This window comes from Podarcis vaucheri (genome assembly GCF_965113315.1).
Source record: "Podarcis vaucheri genome assembly, chromosome: 12".
Classification (NCBI taxonomy): domain Eukaryota; kingdom Metazoa; phylum Chordata; class Lepidosauria; order Squamata; family Lacertidae; genus Podarcis; species Podarcis vaucheri.
Genome location: NC_138750.1, coordinates 3342598 through 3370103, shown reverse-complemented (window position 1 = coordinate 3370103; position 27506 = coordinate 3342598). Strand labels below are relative to the sequence as shown.

General features: G+C 45.1%; 1 protein-coding gene across 1 annotated transcript in view; it reads left to right on the top strand.

The window, feature by feature from the left end:
* CNTNAP2 (contactin associated protein 2) overlaps positions 1 to 27506 on the top strand; it is a 1119417-nt gene that overhangs the window by 1051417 nt on the left and 40494 nt on the right. Inside the window, exons 17-21 of the mRNA XM_082192749.1 lie at positions 6155 to 6373; positions 8160 to 8396; positions 13373 to 13618; positions 14826 to 14959; positions 22080 to 22173. Of these exons, the coding sequence (XP_082048875.1) occupies positions 6155 to 6373; positions 8160 to 8396; positions 13373 to 13618; positions 14826 to 14959; positions 22080 to 22173 (930 nt within the window). The remainder of the gene's footprint in view (positions 1 to 6154; positions 6374 to 8159; positions 8397 to 13372; positions 13619 to 14825; positions 14960 to 22079; positions 22174 to 27506) is intronic.

Below are 27506 nucleotides of genomic sequence, written 5' to 3'. Positions count from 1 at the left end.
TCTGTAACTGTTGTCATAACATAATGTCAGTGGCTAGAACACCACTGGCATTTCTCTCAAACTCCTGCTAAAGGGGGGTGGGGGTGATATCTGTAAACTGTCTGGAGACTATGATAATCCTCATATTAATCCCTGCTGGTCCAAGCAACCAATCTCAGGGTCTAGTGGTAACTGGGAACATAGTCACATAACAACACAACTCCATTGCACCAAATCCTCAATGCAACTTTCCCCTGCACTACTTTTGCCCATATTTCTAGGAGAGCACTATGTTGCTAAACCAGCAATGGGCAGCGTTTGCTTTCTGAATATGGTTTAGGGCAGGGGTGGCCAACTCCCAAGAGACTGTGATCTACTCACAAAATTAATAATTGGCAGCGATCTACCTGCTACAGATCGCTGGGGAAACAAACGGCCTCACTGAGTAAACTCTGTCTTCCGCTCTGCAGATTGTGCAACAATGGAGGGCGGGGCGAGGAGCTGGGGCTGGATTCTATTTTACCAACACTAAGGAAAGGGACACAGTGATCGACCGTAATCTACCAAAACCTACCAGGGATCTACCAGTAGATCGCAATGTGGAAGGCATTGAGGTGTCGCTCCCAACTGTTGGAAGTTGCCCACGACTCACTTCCATAAAGCAGCATGCTCAACATGCAAGGCTGGTAGACCTTCATCTTGGTATTGGACATCACATTCTCCAGATCCTTTTGGAGAAGCAAGCCATTGCCATAGCTGCCTGGTCAAAACGCTTGTCCAGCTCAGCACTGATAGAGAGGTTGCTGGTTATGGTGGATCCCAGGGAGACAAACCACCACAAGTGTGTGGTCACCGTTGCTGATGCATGGAGGGCTCACAATGTTCTGACTCCAGACGTTGGTCATCATCAGGCTGGTGGTGAGGCCAAACCTCCTGCAGGCTTGGGTAAAACAGTTGATGAGTCTCTGTAGAGCTTCCTTGGAGTGTGCAGTCCCAGCTGTGTCATCTGCAAATGACATCTGTCAGAGAAGTCTTGGCGTGGAGACGTGTCAGGTTGAACAGACCCCTGTTGCTCCTTGTATGGATGTACATGCCATCTTCAGTCGAGATGGAGGCATATGAGAGCAACAGGGAGAAGAATGTGCCAAAGAGGGTTGGGGCAAGAACACAGCCCTGTTTCACACCATTTTTGATAGGAAAGTACAATTTTTGATAGGAAAGTACAATTTCGAGAACCTAAACCTGTGGCCCTCTAGGTGTGCTTGGACTGCAACTCTTCTCACCCCTGACCAGTGACCATGCTTGCTGGGGCTGATGGGAGTTGGAGTTCTCAAGGGCTACGTACTCCCCAGTCCCCGCCACCCTCAATCCCTGCTTGGAGAATACTGTGGTTCATGAGAGCTCAGAGAATACATCCCTGGCAAAGCACTGGAAGACACAAGATCTACCCACCCGGGAAGAATGGCAGATGAAGCTGATGGACTACATGGAATTGGTGGAAATGACTGGCAGAATCCGAGACCAGGGAGAAGAGTCGGTGGAAGAAGATTGGAAAAAATTTAAAGTATATTTACAGAAATATTGCAAAATTAATGAATGTTAGAAGGATGCTGGAATGAAGCTATATGGCTTTAGCAGAAATGTTATAAAGAATTAAGTAAAAACAGATTGTTAATGGGCCAAAGTGGAAAATTTAAGGTTAGATTGTGTTAAGATAAATTATAGGAAAAAAATTGAGAAAGATGGAAAGGATTTGCTGAAATAGCTAATTGAACTAGAATACAAAAAAGGGAGGTGTGAGGAGGTCGATGAAACAAGTAAATGAAAGGTAAAGATACGGAAATATCGGATGTGTTTTTAAATGTTTTTGTTTTTCTTGTTGTTTTGCTGTATTGTTTTTTGTTTTTCTTTTTATTTCTGATGTAAGGTATTGTTTTGTTTTGTTTAACTTTTTATTGTTTCTTTTTTCTTTTTTCTGTAACTATTAAACTTCTAATAAATATCATTTTTTAAAAAAGAGAGAATACATCCCTGGCTAACATTCCCTATAGAGATGAATGTGAATGGAATGCCTCTTTTGGGTAAGATCTAAGTTGCGTAGCTTTCCCAACTGACTTTCCAATTTTTTTATTGCCTAATCCAGCAGCTGATCATTTAGTTGGTAGATGCAATAAATATTTCTTTGTGTAAACACACTTTCTTGAATATCAGTATGAATACTCACTGTAATGGGAATTAGGGGTTGCTCATGCGTACGTTGCCGCCACTCTCGGTGAGGTTTGCCTGCCTGGAAAAACCTTTCCCTGGCTGGACAGTCCTGATTCCGCGTCTGTCTCAGTCACTGGCAGAATCCGTCAGTGGGCGTTTCCTGAACTTCTTCCAACATAAAAGTTCCTTGACGGATAGTCTCCGCCTAGCCTCCCTGCGCGGAAGTCTTCTGCGCAGGGTGGGTGTGGGCAGTGGAGGACCAATGCTCTCCCCGCTGGTCTCTGGTGATGAGTCCTGGAGCCATCCCTCCGAAGCCCGCCTCCACCCGCCTTTCTCCCTGGTGTAATGCTGATTTCCTTCCCCGGTCACTGAGTCCCCTCCTTTCCTGCTGGGACCTTCTCCGGCATCGCTCGGGAGCCCTTCCTCCACTCCTGACTGCGATGGCAGTTCCCTGACACTCACTCACTCACACACATCTGCTTTTTATAGTTTCATGGAAAGGTTAAACAGAGGTTGTGTTAGTTCAGAGCAAATAACATTCATAAAACTTTCCAGAGGCAATAAAGAGTTTGCTCTAAGAGAAAATCAATAGTAAAGAGTTGATAACACCACTGGTATTTATAAAAATAAGTTTACAATTCTCTGCCTTGGAGAATAATAACACGAGAAGCAATATATCCCACACAATGGAGATTCACGTTTTATATGATCAGATTTGATAGGCCTCTGGAAAGCATTCGATAAAGCCTCTAGAATATTGTAATAATGCACACATGTTTTTCTGTGGACAGCCTTTTCTCTTGAGCATCATTCTTGAGTCCCTTGCTGCATATTCATATACTGTTTGTAAGAACCCAACATATACATTAGATATTAAAGATATGAAGAAAATATGATTGCTCACTCTCTGGAGCCAACAGGAGAGTAGAACAGGGCCTGACTAAATGTGAGCCCAACCAGTGAGTGGAACTGGACAGGATATTTTATGTGAAATAGAAAAGCAAGTTTTATTTGATCTTTGCAGCCACTGAACAGTGGGAATCCAACACAGCCTGGTTGCTGAGGCTGCAGACCTATAAATGGGAGAAAGCTCTATTCTGAAGAGACATGGATGGAATTGCATTGCAAAAGTGTTGAATGCTCAGTACTCATGGCTTCTTAGGCCATATTTCGACAAGCTGGCTTTTGCAGTGTGCACAATGTGACTGCTGCTGCAGCTGCTCTGCTATGGAGCCCTTCACAGGGAATGAAGCAGTTAATAACATGGGAAGGAAAGGGCATCCGACATGAACTTGAAATCAGTACTTGGAATAAGACATTAATTTTTAGTTGTTGTTTTCTGTCTCTTTTGATTTCCAAATCCCCACTGCTCTCCTGTTTTCAGTTATTTTCTCTACTGCTCATTTTTGGCATCAGCAGCAGCCGATCGGGGTGCCTTTTCTCCCACAACTTGCCTATATAAGCTGAGTCTAAAAGGAGAAATTGGAAGCTCCCAACCTTTCTTTTCTTTTTACAATATTTCATGAAGGGGGGGACAGAGGGGGCATCTCTCCCTGCACACTCACTCACCAACCACCCCCCCTCCACAGCTCACTCAGAGAGAGATTGCATAGCTAGAGGAGCCTTAGAAAAAGTTCTCATCCCTGCCAATGGTGGCCTCTTTTCTGAGCCTCCTAGCCTTGCAATTGTGGTGAGAGAGTAAAGAAATCAGCCCCCTTCCTGTCTGCTGCCGACCCTGCCAGTAAGATTTGCACTTCCCCACACCTTTAATTGCTGAATAACTAATTAAAGATACATGGTTTGGATTACTGTGATGCACTCTACTTGGGGCTGCCTTTCAAAAGTGCTCAGAAACTTCAACTTGAGCTTTTTTAAAAGCTTGGCTGTGCCCGGGAAATCCCGGGTGTATGGCAACCCTAGGCTCCAAGAGCTTCAGCCAGATTGCTGACAGGGCTAGTTATAGGGAGCAGGTGACTCTTTTGTGAGAACAAGCTCGGTGTGGCTGATTGCAGCCTCTGGGAGCTTGTGAACAGGGCTGGTTGCTTTGCTGGAGGAGAAGGCACAGCAACATGAGGCCTGCCTATCCATGTTTCAAGCCACTGGGGGAAATGAGGGGTTTTTTTGCTAGAGCAGAGTGGTCTATCCTGGGACAGAGATGTGGGAGGAGCTTCTAGAGAGAAGGAATATCACCCATTGCAGGAGACAAACCCCTGGAGGAATGTGACACACAGAAGCAGGACTGTCAGGAGACATGCTGTGTCACTGGAGCTGCAAAATCGATTCCATGCTCTCACTTTGGACGCTAAGGAGCCAGGACAGCAGTTGTAGACCTCAGAATACACTAAGGTGGCTGTGGAAGGTACAATGCACAGAACAATTCCTATGTATTGATGGTAGGTGACCTTTGACAATCTTGGTTGCCATTCTCAGCACACGTTCCAGCTTGTGAACATCCTTATAAAACTATGGTGCTCAGAACTGGACACAGTATTCCAAGTGTGGTCTGACTAAGACAGAATAGAGTGGGACTATGACTTCCCTTGATCTGGATCTGGGCACTATGCTTCTATTGATGCAGCCTAGAAGAGCATTAGCCTTTTTTGCTGCTGCATCACATTGTTGGCTCATGTAAAGCTTGTGGTCCACCAAGACCCCCTAGATCTCTTTCACAGGTGTCCCTCATCTTATATTTGTGCATCTGGTTTCCCTGCTTAAGTGCAGAACCTGACATTTTTCCCTGCTGAAATTCATTTTGTTGGTTTGGGCCCAGTTCTCCAATCCGTTAAGGTCATCTTCAATCCTGAATCCATATTCTGTGGCATTAGCTACCCCTCTCAGTATGGTGTCATCTGCAAATTGGATGAGCATCCCCTCAATTCCTTCATGCAAGTCGTTTATAAGGATGTTGAACAGCAACTCTGTGGCACCTCACTTATCACGTTTTCCATGAGGAACCATTAACAAGTACTCTTTGGGTTCGGTCAGTCAAGCAGCTACAAATCCACCTAACAGTTACCTCGTTCAACCCACAGCTTCTTCGCAAGAATATCACGGTGGACTTTGTCAAAAGCCTTACTGAAATCAAGATACACTATGTCCACAGCATCCCCCAATCCACCAAACTTGGAAGTCCATCAAAAAAAGAAATGAGGTTCATCTGGCATGACTGTTAAATCTTTTATATTTATATATAATTTTATATCTATAAATGTTTAATTGGTTTTAATGATTCCACCTCTGTGTTCTTAGCTGTTCCAATTTTATCTGTAAACGGAAAGCCAGGGTAAAAAATAAATATGCAATGATAACAATACCTAGCTGGATGCTAATTTATGCAAACACCTAGGACTCTGCTACATTAGTCAAGAAATAGTGTTTTGTATGCGTTATAAACACGTAACACCAGATGGCACCAGAGAGCAAATAAATTCTAAGTGATTTTCCATAGCTTTCCCCTCCCTTTTGTTTAATCTCTGATTTGTTTGTAGCGTTTTTTTAATCTCTGACTTATTTATAGCATTTTTCCACCCCTATCTTGACCTTTAAACCTATTTTGGTTTTACAGATCTTCATTGCACATTGCTTTCTCGCACAAGGTTACATCTTCCTCCTTCATTACTTTGTTCTCTCTGTCTTTGAATGTAGCTTGCATCTAGGAGACCCTTTGGCTCTCCCATCCTCTCTAGCCATTGGCCATGCTTGCTAGGGCATATTCATGAGGCAGTTCAGCCCCCTCTGAAGGGCCCAAAGGTCCCCCTTCTGATTTATAAGACCACTCCATGGTCTTTAAAAGGTATTTTCTTTGTTCTAATTGAGAATTAAATCTCTATTGCAACTTAAATATAACAGTTAATTGTAAAGTGTAGTTTCCATGTTGGTTTCAATAGCATTCATGTAAAGCAGAATTTCTTCCCCCCGCCCCCCCAAAAAATCCCAAAACCAAACACCATTATCGTTTTCTCATCAGCTGCCACAGATGTCTCCTTTTCGTTTGATGTTGGCAATGGCCCCGTGGAGATCCATGTCAGGTCGCCTAGTCCACTCAATGATGACCAGTGGCACTGGGTCACTGCGGAGCGGAATGTCAAGGAGGCCAGCCTGCAGGTGGACCAGCTCCCCAGAGAGACCCGGAAGGCCCCCACGGAAGGACACACCCGCCTGGAGCTCTACAGCCAGCTCTATGTTGGTAAGTGGCTGCTCTGGGTGCTGAGCTGCCAAAGGACTGTTTAGATTAATTTGCTTTTTTTGGTAATCTACTATGAAAAGTCTTAATAACATCTTACGTTCTTTTTTAAAAAGCCAAAGACCAGTGTTTTCCACCACATGCCTTGGGGCCTTGATGTTGTGAGACAGCCACTTGATGTTGCCACAGAGGTCAGACGCCTTGGCTCTCCAGCATCATCTCCAAGACCACCTCCATCAGCCCACTGAGTGGTGGGATGGGCTGAACATCAGCAGCATTTAGTTCTGTCTCTCAGCTTCAACTCCGGAAAGAAACCTTCGAATCCAGTCCCAGATTGGACTGTAGTCCTGATGAGAGGGATTGCATTTTTATGGGCAATGGCAACACACACACACACACACACACACACACACACACACCCCCTCCGGTCTGCGCTGGTGCTGCATCCAGAACTCTGGGGTGCCGAGAATGAAGGGGGTCGCCTGGTAAATGGGTGCACTGAATGGACGAAGAGGCTGGGGGGGGGCAGTGGCAGTTGCTTATAGGAAGCAGGAAAATAAGGAAGGGCTGGTTAAGGTATTAGACTGGAATTTGTGGAATTAGTTGGTAATGTTGGTAAATGAGTGTTTTAAATTTATCTTTAATTGATTTATTGAGCCAAATTGATTTACTTGGCCTAATTTCCAGGTGTTCAAAGATGGTGCCTGCTTTGTTCCCACTTAACAAAAGAAAGGCTCTTAGGGCCTCTAGGTCTATCTTGGCCTGCAAAGCTGTGGAGCTGGAGCATTTTGAAAGTCAGTGGGGAAACCGAACTCCCTGTTTCCTCATATTAGAGCTGTAACTTGTATTTGCATCTTCTTTTATTGTCTGAAAATTGTTTCTTTTTTACATTTTATCCATTTTCTTCAATAAAGGTTTGAAGGTTTAATATTACCAAAACACTTTAATAACCGTTGACAGTAGCAGCCTGAGCTCAGGACTACAGTGGTACTTCAGGTTACATACGCTTCAGGTTACAGACTCCGCTAACCCAGAAATAGTGCTTCAGGTTAAGAACTTTGCTTCAGGATGAGAACAGAAATCGTGCTCCGGCGGCGTGACAGCAGCAGGAGGCCCCATTAGCTAAAGTGGTGCTTCAGGTTAAGAACAATTTCAGGTTAAGTACGGACCTCCGGAACGAATTAAGTACTTAACCTGAGGTACCACTGTATTTGCATTACTAGAGCCATATAACTGGGGGTAAAAAAAACAGTGCCACTCCTATCACAGGAAGCTTGAAATTGGTTTGGCTAAGTCTCTGTTAGGGCTGGACTCTAAATTCAATTGCACAAGAATGGCACTTATCTTAATTGCATGTCTCCTACCTTCAGAATGATTAGCAGTAAAGAGCAATTGATCGTAATGTTGACTGGTTCAGGAGATAGTTGTAACTCATACTGGGCATCCACTTGCTTAGGAAGCTGTCAGTGCTGGGAGTCAGTGTGCCTTCCCATGCTTACAACCAGTTTCACAGAAGGGCTCCTTGTGAATGAATGTAAGGGGGCCAGACCTAGTTTCCCTTACCCCCAACCCCACTCCCCCAACCCAGTTTCCAGGCAAGGCCTTCTGGTAGAGTCGCCAGTCCCTCCACACACCTCTCTCCTCAGAGGTCTGCCCATGGAGGGGGGGGGAACCTGTGGAAACAATCCCCGGCTCTTCTCTTTTTGACCCTCCTGTGCAATATGTGAAAGCGGTTATTCGCCATCTAGAAGGAGCATCTTTCGACTGAGCATTTTCCATTCTTGCCCAGGTGCTGCAGGAGGACAGAAGGGGTTTCTGGGCTGCATTCGCTCTTTAAGAATGAACGGCTTGACTCTGGATTTAGAAGAGAGAGCCAAAGTCACCCCTGGTGTGAAACCTGGGTGCTCAGGCCATTGCACCAGCTTTGGGATGTACTGCAAGAATGGTGGCAAATGTGTTGAAAAATACCATGGCTACTCCTGTGATTGCTCTGGGACAGCATACGACGGTCCATACTGCAAAAAAGGTAACATTTTACATAGGATCATGGCACCATTTCCGAGTTTAGCACATAGACATTGTGGATCATAGTTTGTTAGACAAAAAAATACCTCCCCAACACAGACTGGAGCCAGCTGAATGTGTACAAGCCGGAAGGGGCGTAGAGCAGGTTTCTCCAGATGTCTGGATTCATACATATGCGCCAACTTACATGACAGATGGGGGGGTGTCCCGCGTGTGTGTGATGTCACACGCACATGCTGAGCATCCCGAGAGCTGGCTCCTCCTCCCTCCTGCAGCTCCTGTCGATCTTGCGCCCAGCAGCCAGCCATGAAAGCCGTGACTCTGCGCTTGGCCCCCTGAATATTGAGCCAGTTAATGATGCAAGGCCCCCCCAGAGAGCTCAGCCCCCCTCCAGTGGTGCCCCTGGATTCATCTATACCTTCCAGCAGTGCTAGGGGAGAATCAAGAACTTGCGGGGAGATGTGGGGGGCATCAAGTGAGCAGCAGAGGAGGCAGGAGAAGAGGGCGGAGGTGGGAGTGGGAGGCAGAGGAGGGCAGGGTGCTGCTCTCGGGGCGCTGTGAGAATGCACCTTCAGTTGTGGGACTATTGATGTGTCTTCGACAGTAGGCATTATTCGACTCTAAGGGATGGTAAATAATTGCAGTAACAACCAAGTTGTTAAGACATTTTCTTTTTTCTCAGTAAAATAATGCAGGGAAGCTCCCCTCCATTCCTTCTCATCTCCCTGCCTAGTCTAGTCAGAAGCTCATAGCAGAGGTCTAGCTGACAAATAAAAAGAAAAGAAAATGAGAGAGAAAAGAAAGAAAGAGAGGAGGAAGGATCACATGCATGATTAGCCTAATACTGTAAAGGGTAAAGTGTATTATACTAATTCGGTCCTTATCTTCTAATGCTGTGTCCTCATGCGCTCCTCCATAGTCTCTCCAATACTATTTCTGCATGTGCATGAGGAATAATGTTTTAGGTCTAAACAATTGTATTCGCTCATTGGGCTGCAATGTGACTTCTCATTATTAGCACATCCCCATTTATGTCTTTCTGCCACATTACATACATTTATTTATAAAACTGAGAGATTGGTAACCTTGACTAGACGCAAAATAGTACAGAGCAATCCCCGCCCTCTCTCTTCCTCTCCCAGCCCTTCGGGGGATAGAATAGCAGCTGCTACACTCCCTTATAGTGTAGTTTTTCTACTCTGTGTAAAAGTGAGAAATATGCTGATATTGTGTTTCCAAAGATCTGAGTTAATTGCATGGTTTGATGCCCAAAATAAGTACAGCAGGCTGGACAAAAATGACTTTCTCAGATTCAATTTGTCAAAACTGATTGCTCCAATCTAAAAATTAGTTTTAGAAGTGGGGCCTTTTAGCGAGGTCAAACTGTAGAGAGGCACTTTCAGAGAACCCTAAAGAAGGGAGAGCAATAATTTGTGGATAATTTAAGAAAACGGAGAGGAGCAGACTCCCAAAAGTTCTTCTCACTCACAGGGAAATGTTGGAGCACCTGCTTCCTAAGGGACCCTGTGGCACATCTTGGAGACGACTCTGAGTGGACTAGAACATAGAAAGCAAAAGTGCTGAGATCTGATTTGCAAAGCAAACTAGGGGCCCCTTCAGACCAGACTTGAGACAGGGCAGTCATGTGTCCTAAATTTAGAGAGGACCATCCTCTGTTTTAAGCACTGTCCTGTCCAGTCCAGTCCAGTTCAGTTTAAAAATAAGGAAGTCCAAGAAGGGGGAGCAGGGCTCTTGAAATTGTCCAGCAATAGTCCCCACCTGGGCAGCAGACACAGGTCACCTGGTCAGAGTCTTCCCCACTATGGCGAGCTACATGAGATTTCTTTAAACTATAGCAATTGTTTCTAAATTTGAATCTATACATATTAATTAGGGTGTGCAAATGTTGTGCATGTCGTTGTCCTCTCTTTTGGCAAAGCACTCCTATTTTTGAGGGGTGCATAAGTGGTCACCCTCGGGGGAGGAGCAGGAACATGCCTGCCCAGGCAGTCTTTCCCACCTCCAGACCATCCAGACACCAGCACACATTGTGTGTCATATTTGCATAGGGGTCAATACCTGAAGTCCAGCATGTATTGGCCCAAGGGCACATTCATTAACTCACTGAAAACCCAGGAGGTTACTCCATGGTTTGGGCCTATGGACGTCACAGGCGTTTGCTAACTCTGATGTCTGAAATGCAGGCCTCTTTTGGGCTCCAAGGAGGAAGACGTGTGCCTTGTGGGTGCCATAGGCAAGAGCATTGCTTTACATGCACAGAGCCTCGTTCAGACTGGCTGGGAGACAAGAAACTGCACATATTCCAGTAGTGAAAATCGATCCTTCTTTATCTTACACAACAGTGACTTTCGATTTCAATGCATTTACAGGACCGGTAAATAGGAATGATACAAAAGAATCTAAGCAAATAAATGCTGCTGGGACTGAGGACCAGCCTAGATTGGTTTATAACTAGCAAGCACTTCTCAGGGTGAGCGTGGGCCACACACTATGGGAATATTTTTATTGATGAAATTCATGCTTGGAATTCCTGATTGATGGCTGCTGTGAAATTGCACCGCTTCCCGTCTTTGGAGGGCCCGATCTCGCGTATGAGTGACACTTCAGGTGCCGGAGATTTGCAGCAGCTGGCCAAGGACATAGCTGTCAAAATGGAGTTTGACATTTCTTTCTATTAGGAGCTTTTTTGGGTGGGGAGGGGGTGTAATCAGCTGCAATTGTTCTTTCACTGATCTGAGAAATTGTTATGAGGAGCGGCTGAAATGAGTCTGCAGTCCCAGAGATTGCTTTGCTGACCTCATTTTGCCCTTAGTTTACGTATGTTTCCCTTTCTCTGTGGAAGCCGCCCAGCAGCACTTAATGGCATTTCTGAGGGCTGAACCAGTTTGTATTCATTTTGGCATTCTTATTAGCTTGCTGCCTAAGCAGAGGGGCTGGGGGACATATCCTGAAATTAATGGGCTTGTTTTTATATAGGAACGGACTCTCTGAGGTGAGGAAGATATCCCCCTCCATCTTCACATAAGAGACGAGAGAGGATTCGGCCACTGGGCCAAAGAGCAGGGGAAAGCGTTTGACTGCAATAGCTTTTGCAGAGCTCCCCTCCTCACAGCTTTCATGCTCTCGCTGACTCTTTGGGCTCCACTGTGCTCTGGGCATCTCAGTTATGATGGCCTTGGCAGAAAGGGGAGCTATAAATTGTGTTTCAGCACAATCCTAGCTGTGTCTTACTCAGAAGTAAGTCTTGTGGGGTTAGGATTGCAGCCATCCTTAGCAACTCCTGAGCAGAAAAGTGTTGCTGCTGCTGCTGCTGCTGCTTCTCCTGGTCCAGCTTGGAGGTTTCCCACGGGAACCTGCTTGGCCACTGTGACTAGATAGGCCTTTGGTCGCATCCAGCGGGGCTCTTAGGAGCAGAAAAAGAAAAGACCAGATGTCTATCATCAAAATTCATCCTAATCCAAATAGGACCCTGTTGCAAGACTCCTTTGCCTCACTTCTAGATGGATAGGAGTATAATTTTGCCATTTTTGTATGTCCCAAAATTGCAATGAAAATATATGGAAACGTAAGAGTTGCTTACAAATGCTGGAAAAGTCTACATTTTGTGATAAATTTGCACCTTGTGCTAAGATATAGGCTGCTTAATTAATGTCCAGCATCGCTATCCAAAACCATCATCACTATTTATAAAACTCCCAAAACCATTGAAAAAAGTGTCTTAATTCACACGGATATAACAGGAAGAAGTGCATCAGCAGCATCTCCTTTCACTGCCCAACAACAAGAACTGGAGGTTTATAATGAGATGGGATAAAGAACTAAATTGAATAGGAGAGAAAGGAAGTTATAAAATTAGCCAGGAAAAGACTTGGAAGTGCATCAAGTGATAGGAATGACTTTTCTTGAGGGCAGTCCACGTGGTCTGCCCTGGTAAAGCAGATCCCGCAGGTAAGTCAGGAGGGTGCGCTGCGTGTGTGTCTGGATCGCGGCTGGACTTTGGGGTCATCATGACACTCAGAGCCAATCTACACATTCGGAAAGACCCTGGGGGGCTGTGCAGCTTTAGGGGCGACAGCTGCAGGCCGAGATTTTTGAAACCTACAAGTCCCCCACACTTTAAAAGGTTTTGATGATTAATTGATTAACTGGTTAAAAGGTAGACATTTGATTACAGAAATACCCACCACAGATTGATAGCCCCAGGGAATACCTCACTCCAACACATGAACCCAAACTTTTTTATTGATGCCCTTACTCATTTCAAGCAGTTGCCTAAGACCTCTTCACACAACCCTGGAGTCTTCTATCATGGCCTCTGAAAAAGCACTGGAAACATCTGTGGATGGAAGCAGTCATCTGCATGCCAGTCATGCCCTTAGAAGCGCCATTTTGTGGGCAAAATGCTGTTGAACCATAAAGTGGGTCAAACCCAAAGTAGTGTGGCTCACGGTTGGTAGTGTCCGCATGTAAGTTTGAGATTTTCATTATCAAGCAAAAGGGATGAAATTGGATCTAACAAAAAAGGAAGGTGTAAAATGGAATTGCTTTTCATGTTAGTATTTTGGAGGAGATTTATGGTGGAATGGCAGCTATAAATCTATCACAGAGAGCTCTGAAAAGAAAGGATGGACTGTTGTTTTATGTGATTGCACCAGGGACACTTCTAAACACATTAATTCATTTTTGGGGAAAGCAACAAAGTGCAATACTTGCTAGTGTTAGATTTAACAAAGTCTTGTGAAATTGCTTCATTAAAATCGTTTCCAGGTGTTGCCCCATTCCCAGCAGTTTCTTTACTGGGCATTTGCCTGCCCATCCATCACATCTGTCCAGGCTGGCCCATTGTTCTAGTAAATTGAGAGATGAGCTGATGATAAGATTACGATAATTATAGTGTGTGTCCATCCAAATATGTCATAGTACTGTAACTTCCTTTTTCTCTTTCCCCTTCTCCAGACGTGGGCGCTTTTTTCGAAGAGGGAATGTGGCTCCGGTATAATTTTTCATCTGTGGGGAATAACGTGAAGGACTTAGGTAGCAGAACTCTCTTGAGCTCAAAGGAAACAGAGAACGTTGTGTCAGACCAGAGCCTGAAGAAAGAAGAGCTGAGCTTCAGCTTCAGCACTAACAAAGCCCCCTGTATCCTCCTGTATGTCAGCTCTTACTCCCAGGACTACATGGCTGTGCTGGTCAATCCCTCCGGTAAGTGCTTTGTCTTACCGAAAGGTTGTTTTCTGCTGCTCCGGAGAAGCGGACACGGAGCAATGGATCTAAACTACAAGAAAGAAGATTCCACCTAAACATTAGGAAGAACTTCCTGACAGTAAGAGCTGTTCGACAGTGGAATTTGCTGCCAAGGAGTGTGGTGGAGTCTCCTACTTTGGAGGTCTTTAAGCTGAGGCTTGACAACCATATGTCAGGAGTGCTCTGATGGTGTTTCCTGCTTGGCAGGGGGTTGGACTCGATGGCCCTTGTGGTCTCTTCCAACTCTATGATTCTATGATTCTATGATTTGCTCTCCTTATGTGAAAATTCCTCTCCTTATGTGTTCATTATACTGTTACAAAAGTTGGGTGCTTGCTTCTCTCTCTGCTGAGCGGCAGCAAAAACCCATGGGGTTCCAGGCACTCACCCAGGGTGACAGTGTCCCTTTGGAGAATTGAGACAAAACTGAGACTGTCGTAGCTTTAAGAAACAGGGTGTGCCAGTCTGCATGGGGGGAGTCCAGACCTTGCAGCATCTTCATCTCAAGAGGGGCTTGACCTGCACAGCTGTGCAACCATGGAGTCCAAGGCATCTCACCCAGCCAGACTTCAGCCAGCCTGCCCAATATGGATCCCAGTCTTTCTTCTCCCTAGAACACACTTTGCTTTAAAGACTCAGATTGTGAGTTCTGTACTATTGCAGTCATAATCCTTGCCAGTTTGGGGATAGCAGAGAGTTGTAGCTGCTTTGTTGTTGAGATGTTGGCCCCATCGTCTTACCTACTCCTTGTACCGTGTGCAAGTTCTGCTTTGAAGCATGTCACACGGGAACAAACCCCCGGGAAACCATGGCTGAGGACAGTGCTGTGGCAAACCTGAGCTTGCTTCTGTGGAATGTGTGAAATGGCCTTCGGACCTCAAATCATTACAATCGCACATTGCCCTGGACCCAGAAACATCATAAAGAGGTCGCTGAAATGTCACTAAAAGGGCAGAATGGGGGTGGGGCAGGGTGGAATGGGGTATTTGCAGGGTTTTTCAGTGGGTTTCAATTATACGTGATTTCACCGACATGTGTTGTGCCTCAGAACATAACCCCCACATCACAATGACAGGATGTAAAAACTAAAAAGTTGCAATTTTTATAGAAAAAGTTCTAGAAAACAGATAACAATAACTGAATAGTTGAATGTTCTTTTCTGTAGGAAACTTGCAAATTCGATACAACCTTGGAAGCACTAAAGAGCCGTATAATATTAATGTAGATCACAGGAACGTGTCAAATGGACAACCACACAGCGTTAACATAACACGGCAAGGAAGGTTTATCAGTCTCCAGGTAAATGTGCTGTTATGGGGTCATTGATAACATTAATACTAAGAATGTGGAATTTGCAAATGGAATACAGGCAGAAGGTGGAGGAATCTAAGCCAGCCAGGCATCAAACACAGATGGGATTCTCATTCCTCCTTTGGTCAGAGAGAGAAAGGGGGTTGGACAGTGTTTCCCAAAGTGGGCGATGCTGCCCCCTGGGGGCGTTGGAATGATCCTGGGGGGGCGGTAGCAGTCTAGGCTAGGGTGCAATTGGGGGGGGCATTGAATAAAAATAAAGGGATGGGGGAAGCATAAAGAAAGAAGAGAAGAACATTATTGAAAACTGTACATGTTTCATCTGTTGTGTAATGATTCTTACCATCTGGTTGGGCGCCATTGTGGGACAGGGACAGCGCCCCCCCCCCGGAGGTGAGGGGTTTTCCCAGGCTTGAGGAAACCCTTTTTGTAGCTTGCCTGCCTCTTTGGCCGAGGGCAGGGGGGCTGTGGCACTGGCCCCTCCCTTGGGGCGGATCGGACTGTTTGTTTGCTTAAAGAAGGGAGATTTCCAGGGGGTACTGAGAAGATTTTTTTCTTGAAAAGGGGGCAGTAGGCAGTATTCGACTCCAACCAAATAGCTGGCAAAGGCTTTTGACCTACATTTATAAGTACATCATGAATGAATATTAAAGACAGAAAAGCCTTGCAAAAATCTAGGAGTGCACATGCACACACTTTGCTTAGAAACAGAACTTTTGTTTAGGACATGGGACTGTAACTGTAACCTTTTTTAAAAAAGACTTTAGTTGTTGTTTTGCACTTCCTGTATAGTGTTCTGTTTTATTTGCTTGGTTTTATTTAATTTTTAATTGTCCCTGAGCTTTTCTCTTGTCAAGCAAGGACCAGAAGTGTTCAGCCTCATGAATGTTAGTCTTCAGTATTTAGCATGAAGGGAGGGGCTGCAGAAGATCTGTGCAGGGAGAGAGACCTGGCCGTTGGTTGTGCTTGTCTGGCCTCCCTGGGCTGCTGAGGTCCCCTCTAAGTTCTGAACTACTGGGAGCCCTCCTTTTCTCTCCCCTTCCAGCAAGATCGGACTCTGAGAGAAGGAGTTTCTCGCTCCTCCCTTTTCAGCACTGAGTTCCAGGTGTGCCCCAGTGATCCCTGGTGCATCCAATTGCTCTCCTGAACCCGGTGCAAAGAAGTCTCACCCCCTTTCCTGATCAGAGGGAACCATTCTGCTTAGTACTGAGCTGGCGCCCAAACTCAGCAGGATCACTCTGCCTTCACTCTGCTGATGTGAAAAGGGAGCAATCCTGCTTTCTTCCTTTTTTAAAAAAAGACTGTACTTGAATATATATTCATTGGATGATTGTTTTTCTTACTAATAATTGTGATTTTACTAAAAAAAAATATTATTTTGCAACTTACACATCTTCAAAATATATTCCTTTTGTCCTTCACCTTTTGATGAAGGATGGTACATTGTGAGCCTGTGGACAAGGTTTGCCTTATCTTTTAATATCTGTATAGCACTTAGAAAGCTTTAAGTACAATACAAGTATTGTTAATGCAGAAACTCCAAGTGTTTTCCAGGGACAGTCCAGGATTTACAGAAGCTGTCCCAGTTTCTGATTTGATCCCAGAATATCCCGCTTTTTCTTAGGACGTCCATATTTCCATCAGTGAAATTTTGGAGGGTCTGCAGGTATGCGACCCCCGAGCCAAGGAGATAAGTGACGCTACAACCTTTCAATCCTGCCCAGCTAGCAGTTCGAAAGCACGTCAAAGTACAAGTAGATAAATAGGCGGGAAGGTAAACGGCGTTTCCGTGCGCTGCTCTGGTTCACCAGAAGCGGCTTAGTCCTGCTGGCCACATGACCCAAAAGCTGTACGCAGGCTCCCTCAGCCAATAAAGCGAGATGAGCGCCGCAACCCCAGAGTCAGTCACGACTGGACCTAATGGTCAGGGGTACCTTGATCTTGACCTTTACAACCTTTAGAAGACATCTGACGGCAGCCCAGGATGTTTTATTATGTTTTTATATATGTTGGAAGCTGACTGGGCAAGCCAGTCAGGTGGGTGGGGTGGGAAGAAGAAGAAGAAGAAGAAGAAGAAGAAGAAGAAGAAGAAGAAGAAGTAGTCCCTATTTTCATCGGAGAAATGTTGGAGCGTCTTTTTACCATAACAAGATATTTCAACTCTTAATGTCTCACTCCCTGATAACCACTAGATGGCAGCACATCATAACTTTTTGAAAGGCTCTTCTCCTGTTTTCCTTATTCCCACATATTATATTATTATTGGTAGCTAGTTATCAGAAATTAGTCAGCCATTATTGATTTCTGGACACCCCCAATACCTATTTGAGGATAAAGAATCACCATGTGTGTTAAGATGTGGATGAACATATCAGACGACACAGCGATGATACAAACAGCTCTTGTTTATTCACAGACCCAGAACAGAACTGAACTGAAGGGTTCAGCCAGCCTGCTTATATAGAGCTCCACTACAACGCAACTGTAACACTTTCTGTAACAATCCAATCACTGAACGTCACTTTCAATTCCTTATTTGCATATGTGGACCTGAGTGAAAACTATACAGTATCCCCCTGCTGGCCCAGGGTGAGAACTTCAGTACATAACACCCCACCCCACCGAGATAAGGTGTTAGTTAAAATCGTAATGGTTTCCTTATATACAGCACTACACGTAATGGTTCAATTAGGCACAAAAGCATATCGGTTACATTTCCCATACTTCCATGAGACCGACAGTATTACATGTCCAACAACATAGTCCCTTAAATAAGTTGGGAGCTTGGAAACTCTGCTAGACTGCCGGGGACTGGTAGCCAAGTCCGGGGGGCCGCCCGATTCTTGCTGAGGCTGTGGCGCCACCCTAGTTGGCGTTGAAACCAAGTCCCCTGGATCTGCTGCTGTGGGTGGAACCTCCGCAAGTGGAGTTGGCGGAATGTCAGGCACGGCAGTGGTCTGAGTCTGTGAGAAGTCCAGCAGGCCCTCTGAAGCGGCTTGGTTCGGCTCCACGCCTGCATTTTGTGAGAGAGGTGTAGGTGGAGCCTCGCCATCTGTAAGTGTCTGTTCCGGAGCCACGAGCGCAGTTGGGGGCACTGCGGTAGTGTCCAGGTCCCCAACCCTGCGCCTAAGCAGGTCTGTGTCAATCCCTTATTTGCATATGTGGACCTGAGTGAAAACTATCTACAGTATCCCCAGGGTGAGAACTTCAGTACATAACAATGTGTGCCCCACATTCCCGGGGTATTTGAGTGTAAAGGGCATTTCTCACTGAGGCACCAAATTATTGGATTCACGATATAGATATTAATCATGGGGGGTGAGATGCTGCAATTCGTTCAGGGATACTTGCGAAGGAACATACACTTGCCAAAAGATACCTACTCTCTAGTAAAAGGAAGTTGCCAGAACTTTTTCGGGGGGGGGAAAGTGCACCCTCTTTGAATTCTGTAGTTTTACATATGAATGACAATCATCTGTTCCTGAGCAGGCCATAGAATTAGGTAAATACAACCTCATGAACAACAGCACATGATATATTGCACTGTGTCATGATTTATTTAGCAGAAATAAAGCCAAAATGGAAAAGCCTTGTGTGAAAAACTAAGTATACCTTATGATTCAATAGCTTGTAAAACCACCTTTAGCAGTAATAACGTGAAGTACCGGTAATAGTTTTGTGTAGGACTTTATGCATCTCTCACATCATTGTGGAGGAATTTTGGCCCATTCTTCTTTACAGCATTGCTTCAGTTCATTATGCACAGCTCTCTTAAGGTCCCGTACAGCATTTCAGTTGGGTTGAGGTCTGGACTTTGACTGGGCCATTGTAACCCCTTGCTTCTTTTCTGTTGTAAATTTGCTGGTGTGCTTGGGATCCTTGACCTGTGGCATGACCCAGTTTCGGCCAAGCCTCAGATTTCGGGCAGATGGCCTCACGTTAGAATACTTTGGTGTGCAGAGGAGTTCCTGTTGACTCAATGACTGCAAGATTCCCAGGTGCCCTGGGACTGCAAAACAAGCCCAAATCATCACCACCATGCTTGACAGTTGGCATAGGTTTGGTTTTTGCCAAATGTGGTGCTGTGCATTATGGCCAGACATCTCCACTTTGGTCTCATCTGTCCAAAGAACCTTGCTCCAGAAGTCTTGTGTTTTGTTCAGATGCAACTTTGCAAACCAAAGCCATGCTGCCATGTTCTTTTTCAGAGAGATGAGGCTTTCTCCTGGAAACCCTTCCAAACAAACCCTACTTGTTTTGTCTTTTTCTAATTGTACTGTCATGAAACTTAACATTCAATATGCTAACTGAGGCCTGAGGAGCCTGAGATGTAACTCTTGGGTTTCCTGCAATTTATCTGAGTGTTGCACAGTCTGACCTCGGGGTGAATTTGCTGAGACGTCCACTCCTGAGAAGATTGACAACTGTCTTAAATGTTTTCCACTTTTAAATAATCTTTCTCACTGAATGATGGACATAAAATTGGTTGGAGATGGCCTTAGAACCCTTCCCAGTTTCATGGGCAGCAGCACTTGCTTCTCTAAGAGCCTTGTGTTGTCTTTCTTCTTTGGCATTGTGTTAAAACACATCTGAATGCTCCAGACCAGCAAACTGCCAAAGCTTTGGCTCTTATAGAGGTGGGCACACTTGCTGATGATCAATTAAGCAAGGGCATTTGATTAGCAGCCCCTGCCTGCTACTTAGCCTCTTAATTCCTATGGAAGCAGTAAGGGTGTACTTAGTTTTTCACACACAATTTCTCCATTTTGGCTTTATTTCTGCTAAATAAATCATGAGACAGTGTAATATGTCATGTGTTGTTGTTCATCTGAGGTTGTGTTACCTAATTTTAAGACCTGCTAAGGAACAGATGGTTGTTCTTATGTCTTCATATGTAAAACCACATAATTCAAAGAGGGGACACTTTCTTCTTCCTGTGACTGTATATATCTATATCTCCCGCTGTACGAAGTACAAATTCTTTTAAATCTAGTAGATATTTTCCCATGTATAAGAACATGTCCCTGACCAGCAGCATCTCTTACTATCGGCTGCCCTCACCATGGTATATGAATAGTAATAATCTCAACAACTTTGAAGTTGTCATTCTTCTGATTTCCTCCTGCTTTTTATTCAGCCTGAAAATATTCACACCTATTGCTATTTCCCCCAATAATATTGCTCAGCTGCAGGAATTCTGACAAGACTGACGCACAAGATGCCCACTGCTCATCGGTTTCCCTCTTTTGTTTTCGTATTGGACACCAGGGGTTTCACTCTGGCACAGCTGCCGGTTTTTCACCCTTGAACTGGGAGAACGGGGGTTGCTACCTGCTTTCATGTGACCAGCCTGATGTCCGCATTTGCTCCCTAAGCCTCATGTTTTCTAAAGAAAGGAAAAGGAAGCACAACCTTTTTCTTTTGGTCATGACCTCAGATGGTTGGCCACTTTAAACCAGCCTCAGTGACATTAATATTCTAGTTCCTCTTAGGAAATCTGGGCTCAGTTCTCCTCCGCTCCTTTCTCCCTCGCTCTCTTTGCCTGCTTGCTTATTCCCTTTCCACTTCCCTGTTGGTATCCATCTGGCTTTTCTGTTTAGACGGGGGCACCAGTCTTTTCTCCTCACCTGGCAAGTGTCTAGCCCGGGGTTGTCCTGAACATTGCAATGCTGAGCAGAAAAGGTGGTGTAGCTTTCGATGTCAGCTTTGAAAGGAAGGGTGAAAATGCAGCTCCTTTTCTGTCAGCGTCACTCAGGAAAATTAGTAAGGAATTGCGGAAGCCCTCCTAACACACATCAACACAGGGGGGCGTTGAAATTTACTCTCTTTCTCTGAACGCCCAAATGTTGCTTTCTCCCCAAAGAAGGAGATGGTTGCCATGCCAAGATCCACGTGGCATTAGGTTCCAGAGGTCCCAGGCTTGCTCAGAGTTTGTGTCCTTTTGGAAATGAGGCCCAGCAGAGACTCTGGTGGGGTCTTTGCAATATATGCCTTATTTACACCTGAAACTGTGATGGAGGGGTTCACAGCATTAACCCCCCCACGGGGTCTTTTTTCTTCCATAGCTGCAGCCTTGGATTCAAACAGAAATTAAACGTTGCTCTCAAACATTGCTCTGGCTCTCTCCAACTTGCTTCTTTACTTCTAAGTCACCTCACTGCCCCATCGCTGCTCTCAGCTGGCTTTTCTGTGGAGGGAGGGGGCACCACCCATTTGACGAATGTCACTGAGCCCTTTAATCCCCCATCACCTCACCTGGAAGCTATAACAACAACAACAACAACAACAACAACAACAACAACAACAACAACAACAACAACAACTTTATTATTTATACCCCTCCCATCTTTTAACCCTTGCTGGATCCCAGGGGTTAGAGGGGTCCAACATTCCTGCCCCCAGACTCATAGCACTAAGTTTGAGTGACAACACTGTGCCAGACCTTGGCTATTAATAGATGTATTCCTTCTGCTCTATTATTTTCAATTCTTGTACTCTTAATTAATTAAGAAATTAATGATGAAAGCAATCATAATTCAGAATTCAGCAGATTTCATGTATTCAAGTATGTCAGATTCTGACATGAGCAAATGATCTCAAAATGTGTTTGGAGTTCTGGTTTTGTTTGTAGACAAAAGTCAGAATTGGGTGTGTAATTTGAATTGAAACTCAAAATCTGAAATCTGGTTTTTCAACAATAACAGAGTTTGGTGCTTTGCTATTTGATTTTATTACATGAAATATGAATTGTCTCACTTTACAGTGTGTTCAACCCTGAACAGAAATCTGATAGATAAACATAAAAGGATAAATGTCCTTCATTTCTAAAGCAGACAATTCAGCAAACCAAAAGACGTGAGCCTGTGAACGGGAGTGGATGGGAGACTGATAGCAGCACCATGTTTTGGCTATTTCTCTTCCCCACTGAGGCTTGACCCTGGCTCTCACGGCTGCTGCTGCTGCTGCTGCTGAAATGTCCTGCTTATCAGGGTGAAGCCAGCAGCCCCAAGCAGAAGTGTCGGCTTAGTGAGGGTAACCTCCTCCAGGAAGACCCGGCTGGGTGGCAGCCTTCTCAAAGCCTGGCTTCTTTGCTTTTGTCTTTCTCCAGCTGGACCTCTACCCTGCCGTCACCTACACCCTGCCAGCAGCATCAAGCCTCCAGTTCCACTCACTGAAGTCACTTTTCCTAGGAAAAGTAATAGGTAAGGATCCGTTTTTAAGAGCTTTTGTTTCTTGGTTTGCTTATGGCTGTAAGGTTTAATCAGAGGGTTAAGCCTATAAAGTTATAAGGCCCAGATTATGATTAAATGGCATTTTTTAAAAAAAAATGTGGCTGCTTTGTTCTATCAATTTATTGCAGACCCTTCATTAACTTGAAGCGACTGCTCTGTTGGGATTATAGTGTTATGCAGTCAAACAACTAAAAGGCAGGTGAGTGAAACATCCAGGTGCCCAGGGCTGGAGGCTGGCACTGGAGCATCTGAGGGATTCTGCTGTTCATGTGCTTATTTATTAATTACTATAATTTAATAAATTTGTATACGACCCTTCCTCCGAAGATCACAGGGCAGTTCGCAGCACAAAGTTAATGGGCGGAGATCAGGAGTGGCACAGTCAAAGAGTTGCAGGCAGGTAGCTGTAACAGCAGACTTGTATCCACAGTAAATATCAGGGTTTGGACACTGGCAGGGAAGAGCCCTTTGCAGTTCTGTATCTAACTAGACATGGCACCATCCAGCCTCTGAAGTCGATAGGAAATGTATTGCGGTTGGGTCACTGGTGCAATGAAGTCATCACTCCGTGCCAAGACCTGGAGGCTGAGAGTCTGCAATTGCCATGAATGGAACTCCCTCACTTCACAATATAGTCCTGGGCCTTGTAAGATACACTTTACGGGTGCCTGTGTGCATTTGCTAGAGGTGCTTTGAAGTGTTGGCTTGCAAGCTCTGCTGACCAGCTGGTGGCCAGCGATGGCTCTGTGGCCAACAGTCAGCTGGCCCTAGTTGCACCAGCACAGCCAGCAACTGGGATGCAAAGTGCTGGAGGAAGCGCTTGAAATCCAAACCCCTTTCTGTTTAGGGGGTCTCCTTTTCTGCAGAGACTCCCAAGACTGATTGGGGGCTACAGCAAGTCTCTTTAAAGGTGTGCCTCAAAGCATATCTTCAGAGTGTCTTGCTCACTGCCAGGCAGCTTGCTTGCTTGCTTTTGTTTGATTGATTGATTTACATCACCCCCTCCACCACAAGATCTCACAAGCTTCACCATGCTGCCAGGTGGATGACAGGTGGGTTTGCCTGTGCAGAGTGGGAGTCCCCCCCCCACCCTGTTCTACACCTTGTGGGAGCTGTGCAAGAACCAGGGATGCTGACCCCTGCCCCACTGTGTACAGGAACCCAGCAGGAATATAGAGTGGTGTAGCCTGGGGGGGGGGTCCTATGCCCCTGGTAAGAGAGAGAGAGAAGGGCATTTCCCCAAGTCCAATCCGTCATCCCTTATAGCACCCACCAGACTGGCTTGCCTTTCTTTGGGCTTGAAGGGCATCTCTGGTTGCTTAGCAGTGCTCAGGGTTCATGCCTGTGGGAGTCTGGGGGAAATGCCATTCTAGCATGCAGCTGGCAAGGAACACTCCGCACCCTTTCTTGCCACCTCCTGTCTCCTGTTTCCTTTCTCCCTCAGCCGTGACAAGAGTATTCCTCATAGTTCATAGACTTTTGCTACATTCACCCAGTATTCTAAGTAGGTTTGTATGAATCACTCTACCCAGCCACGCACACAAACACAAAGCAACTCAGTTTATTTATGACTTAGCTTTATATTGTGCATGAAAGATTATGTGGCTGCAAAGATATTGAGCTGTCTCCATAAGCTGCCATTTTGAAAGACACTTCCAGAGGTTTAATGAAACCTTTGGAGAAACTGGAGAGGGAGACAGCAATCCTTGCCATAGGCCTTCCCTGCCACCAGCAAATTTAATATATTTACAGAGATCCCAGGGCTTTCTAAAGCCTGAACTCACAGGAACTCAGTTCCGGCACCTCCTCTCAGGGGGGCACCATGGCCATTCTAAGAGAAGAAGGGAGGCGTTCATGGTGACTTCCAGCACCTCTTTTTCTAGAAAAATAGCACTGAGAAAACCCAAGTTGATGAGAAGTTGGAAGTTGTTGACTGTATTTCTTGGGTTTTTTCACATTATCTTTTTTTTGAGCAGCTGAAAGGGGCTCTTGGAGGTATTTTCAGCTGTGGTGCTTGGGGAGAAGGTTCAGTGATAGGCAAATAGCTTTGAGAGGATTTTCATTAAGGAAAACTATATGGACCAATTTATGCCCCAACCCATGACTGTTGTTTTTTTTAAAGGAAAAGCATGACTCCGCCACCTCTCGTAGGAGTCTGTTCCACTGCCAAGCAGCTCTTACTCTCAGATAGTTTTCCCAAATGTTTAGTTGGAATCTCCTTTCTTGCAGCTTGAAGCCACAGGTTCGAATCCTACCCTCCTCCAGAGCAGGTCACGGACACCTGCATTTGGCACACATCTGAAATACAGATAGATCTCTCTATCATATCTATCTATCACTCTAAATGTTTTTTAAACCCACATTGAAATGGATAGCCCACCCAGCCTACCCCCCAAAAGCAGCAGTCTCCATTTTGTCCATTGTGAAATGTTATAACTAAGACTGGTAGCATTTCTCTTGCCCACTTCCTGGGCGAAATTTTGTTTTTTTAAAGATGCAGAGATATCTGAATGCATTCACAGAACAGGAAAAGGGCAGTGGGGGCTTTGAATGAGTGAATGGGGGAGACAACAAAAACCACAAAAGACTTGTGGCTGTATTCCTTCAAGTCTCACTCACTGAGGGAGGCGAAAAGTGGAGGAATGAATATCAGTCACTGACAAAACTAAAGCTGTGTGAACGCTGACCTGTCAAATGCATACACAGAAAATTTGGATCTAAACAATCTGCTTGCAATATAGTCCCCCAACAGTAAATGTCTACTTCTAAAGCCTCCTATTGTTTGGGGAACTAGGAAGCATAAAACAATCTATATGGAGAGACATAGAGGAAGTAATTCAGATATACTTCCCCCAGATCAGTATGTTGACCTTTCCCCCAGTTCCACAGTCCCAGGATTATATTAGCAAGCTGTTCCATCAAGTTCCACGAAACTAGAAGGATTGTTTGAGGATTTTGTGATCAAGAGATCAAGCTACCACATTCCTTAATACATCTGTGTGATTGACACTTATAAAGACCTTTGGATGTGCAAATTTAATTTCTCTCACTCACTCACTCTTTCCTACACACACACACACACACACACACACACCTTTTAAATCATTTCATTGGAAATGGACTGTTGTAAACGCAACGGCCTAATTTGCATGCAATTCTAAGCCGAACCACAGCTTGGCACAAATGAGCACATGTGCTTCTTCCAGGAGAGACAATCCTCTGATCCTGCTGCTTCTACACTGCTGTGAGCTAAGCAATGGTTTGTCATAGCATTACGCTCATGGCTTGCCCTGCCCCGACATCCCATGAGCAGTAAGCCATAAGCCACGTCTGCATGCGAGGTAGCAGCAGAATTACTGGCCCCCAGCAAAGGATGTGATTGGTCACAGAATGCATCAGTGCTGTGGATACAGCAGCCTGCCTCCTCTGTGGGACGTTTTCTTAACTAAATAAGTATATGAGGGGCAGTGCAGTATAGTGGTGAGAATATCAGCCTAGGTCATGGGAGACCAGGCTTCAAATCCCCACTCGGCCATGAAGCCCCCCCCCGACCTTGGACCGGTCACCATCCTTTGAACTAACCTACCCCAGAGGGGTATTGTGAAAATAAAAGTTGAAAAGCGGGATCTGTGTTTCTTGGAGGAAAGGTAGAATATTAATGTAATAACCGACTACAACTGAACTGATCACTTTGTAATAATATACAGGCTGGCATCCTAGGCACACCTACTTTGGAGTAAGTCCCTCTGAGTCCCAGAAGACATGCATAGGAATAGGATCCACACTTACAGGGAAGCTCTTTTCACTCCTGCTGTGTTAAGATTTAGGCAGAGGTTTGTCCAGCACAGTGTGGATTGCTCTGCGTATTTCTTGTATTGTTGTATTACCATGGTATTGTTTGTGTGCCCATCGCCACTGGAAATAATTGGTCCTAGCTATTTTAAATTTGTATATTGATTATGTTGTAAGCCAGATCTGATTTTCTGCTTCTAAATTCTGATGCTGCTGCCATTTTTTGCCAAGGGAAATACACGACTGGCATTTTGTTGAGAGGCATAGAAAGCTGTGCCGGATATCTTCTGTATTCCCAGTGTCTATTGGAATATTAGAATTCCTCCTCTCTGCACTAAACACAGACAGTTTTGTTGGCCAAACTATCGTTTTGTTGTCATTTCTGCAGAGTTGCTTGTGGGAGCACCATTTAACATGTTAAAGAGGACTCATTTTCCTTTCCAGTGGCAGAGAAAAGAGGACTGTTTGAAGTGGCAGAGGAGGCATTGTTGCAGGATACTTTAACAAAGCCCTTCCTTGAGAAGGAAGCTGAGCCACGCAGTGAAAAACAGGCAGGTGGACATGACACAATCAGACCCTTCAACTACAGCTCATAATTTGTGATGCCTTTCTACCTGTGCTGCTTTGCCAAAGTGCAACAAATGTCCTTTCTTTCGCCTGGGTCTGCAATTGTCCTGGGAATGTTTGTCTTTCTCCTTTTTGTCCATTAAGAAGCTCTCAGAATCACTGCCTTCCCCAGCTGTCTTTATGTGGTTTAGCCCGATCCCTTGCTTTTTCTTCTTCATTAGCTTGTAAACACTTTTTCTGTTGCAAAGAGCCACGGAAACATGGGGCTGTGGTAAGAAGGCACAAATGAAAGAGAGGGCTAAAAAACCCTTGCTGTACTCGAGTCAAGGGGGGCCCTGCATGTTGTGTTTGTGGGGAGGGCACAGGGAGGAAGAGAGCATCTAAGGATTCTGCCCCCAAAACAGGGTAGCTAAAGAAAGTGGAACCCAAGTAGGCAGAAAACTCTACGTAGTGGAGACTAAAGACTAGAAGGAGCATATTGATTTGAACTCCTCAGCCAGTTCTTTCAAGGTAGACTTTTAGTATTTTTCAAACCATTATCTAAATCACGTCACTACTGACATGGTTCAGCTAAGAGCCTTCTCTCCCCATTCAGTTCCTGCTCACTGTCAAAGAGTTCTTACTTCTTTTGAAAAAGCCTTTGTAGGCATCACCGTTTTTTTGCTTCTGCTGAACAGATTATGGTGGGAGGATGCAAGACAAAAGAGTCTGTGGCTCATAAGGGCCTGAGACAAAAATTGCATGGGCTGTGCAAAACTGCCGCTTCCTTGCATGCCTCCAGTATACTGCCTTTCCACTTGAACCACGATACACCCAAGGAATTCAGAGAGAGAAATCACAAACTAAACAACTCTGTGTGTAGGTTTACGATTCATGAAACAGAGACTGAAATCCAAATATCTCATAGTCGGAGTTCTGTTGAGACTGCAGCAGCGCAAGTCTAC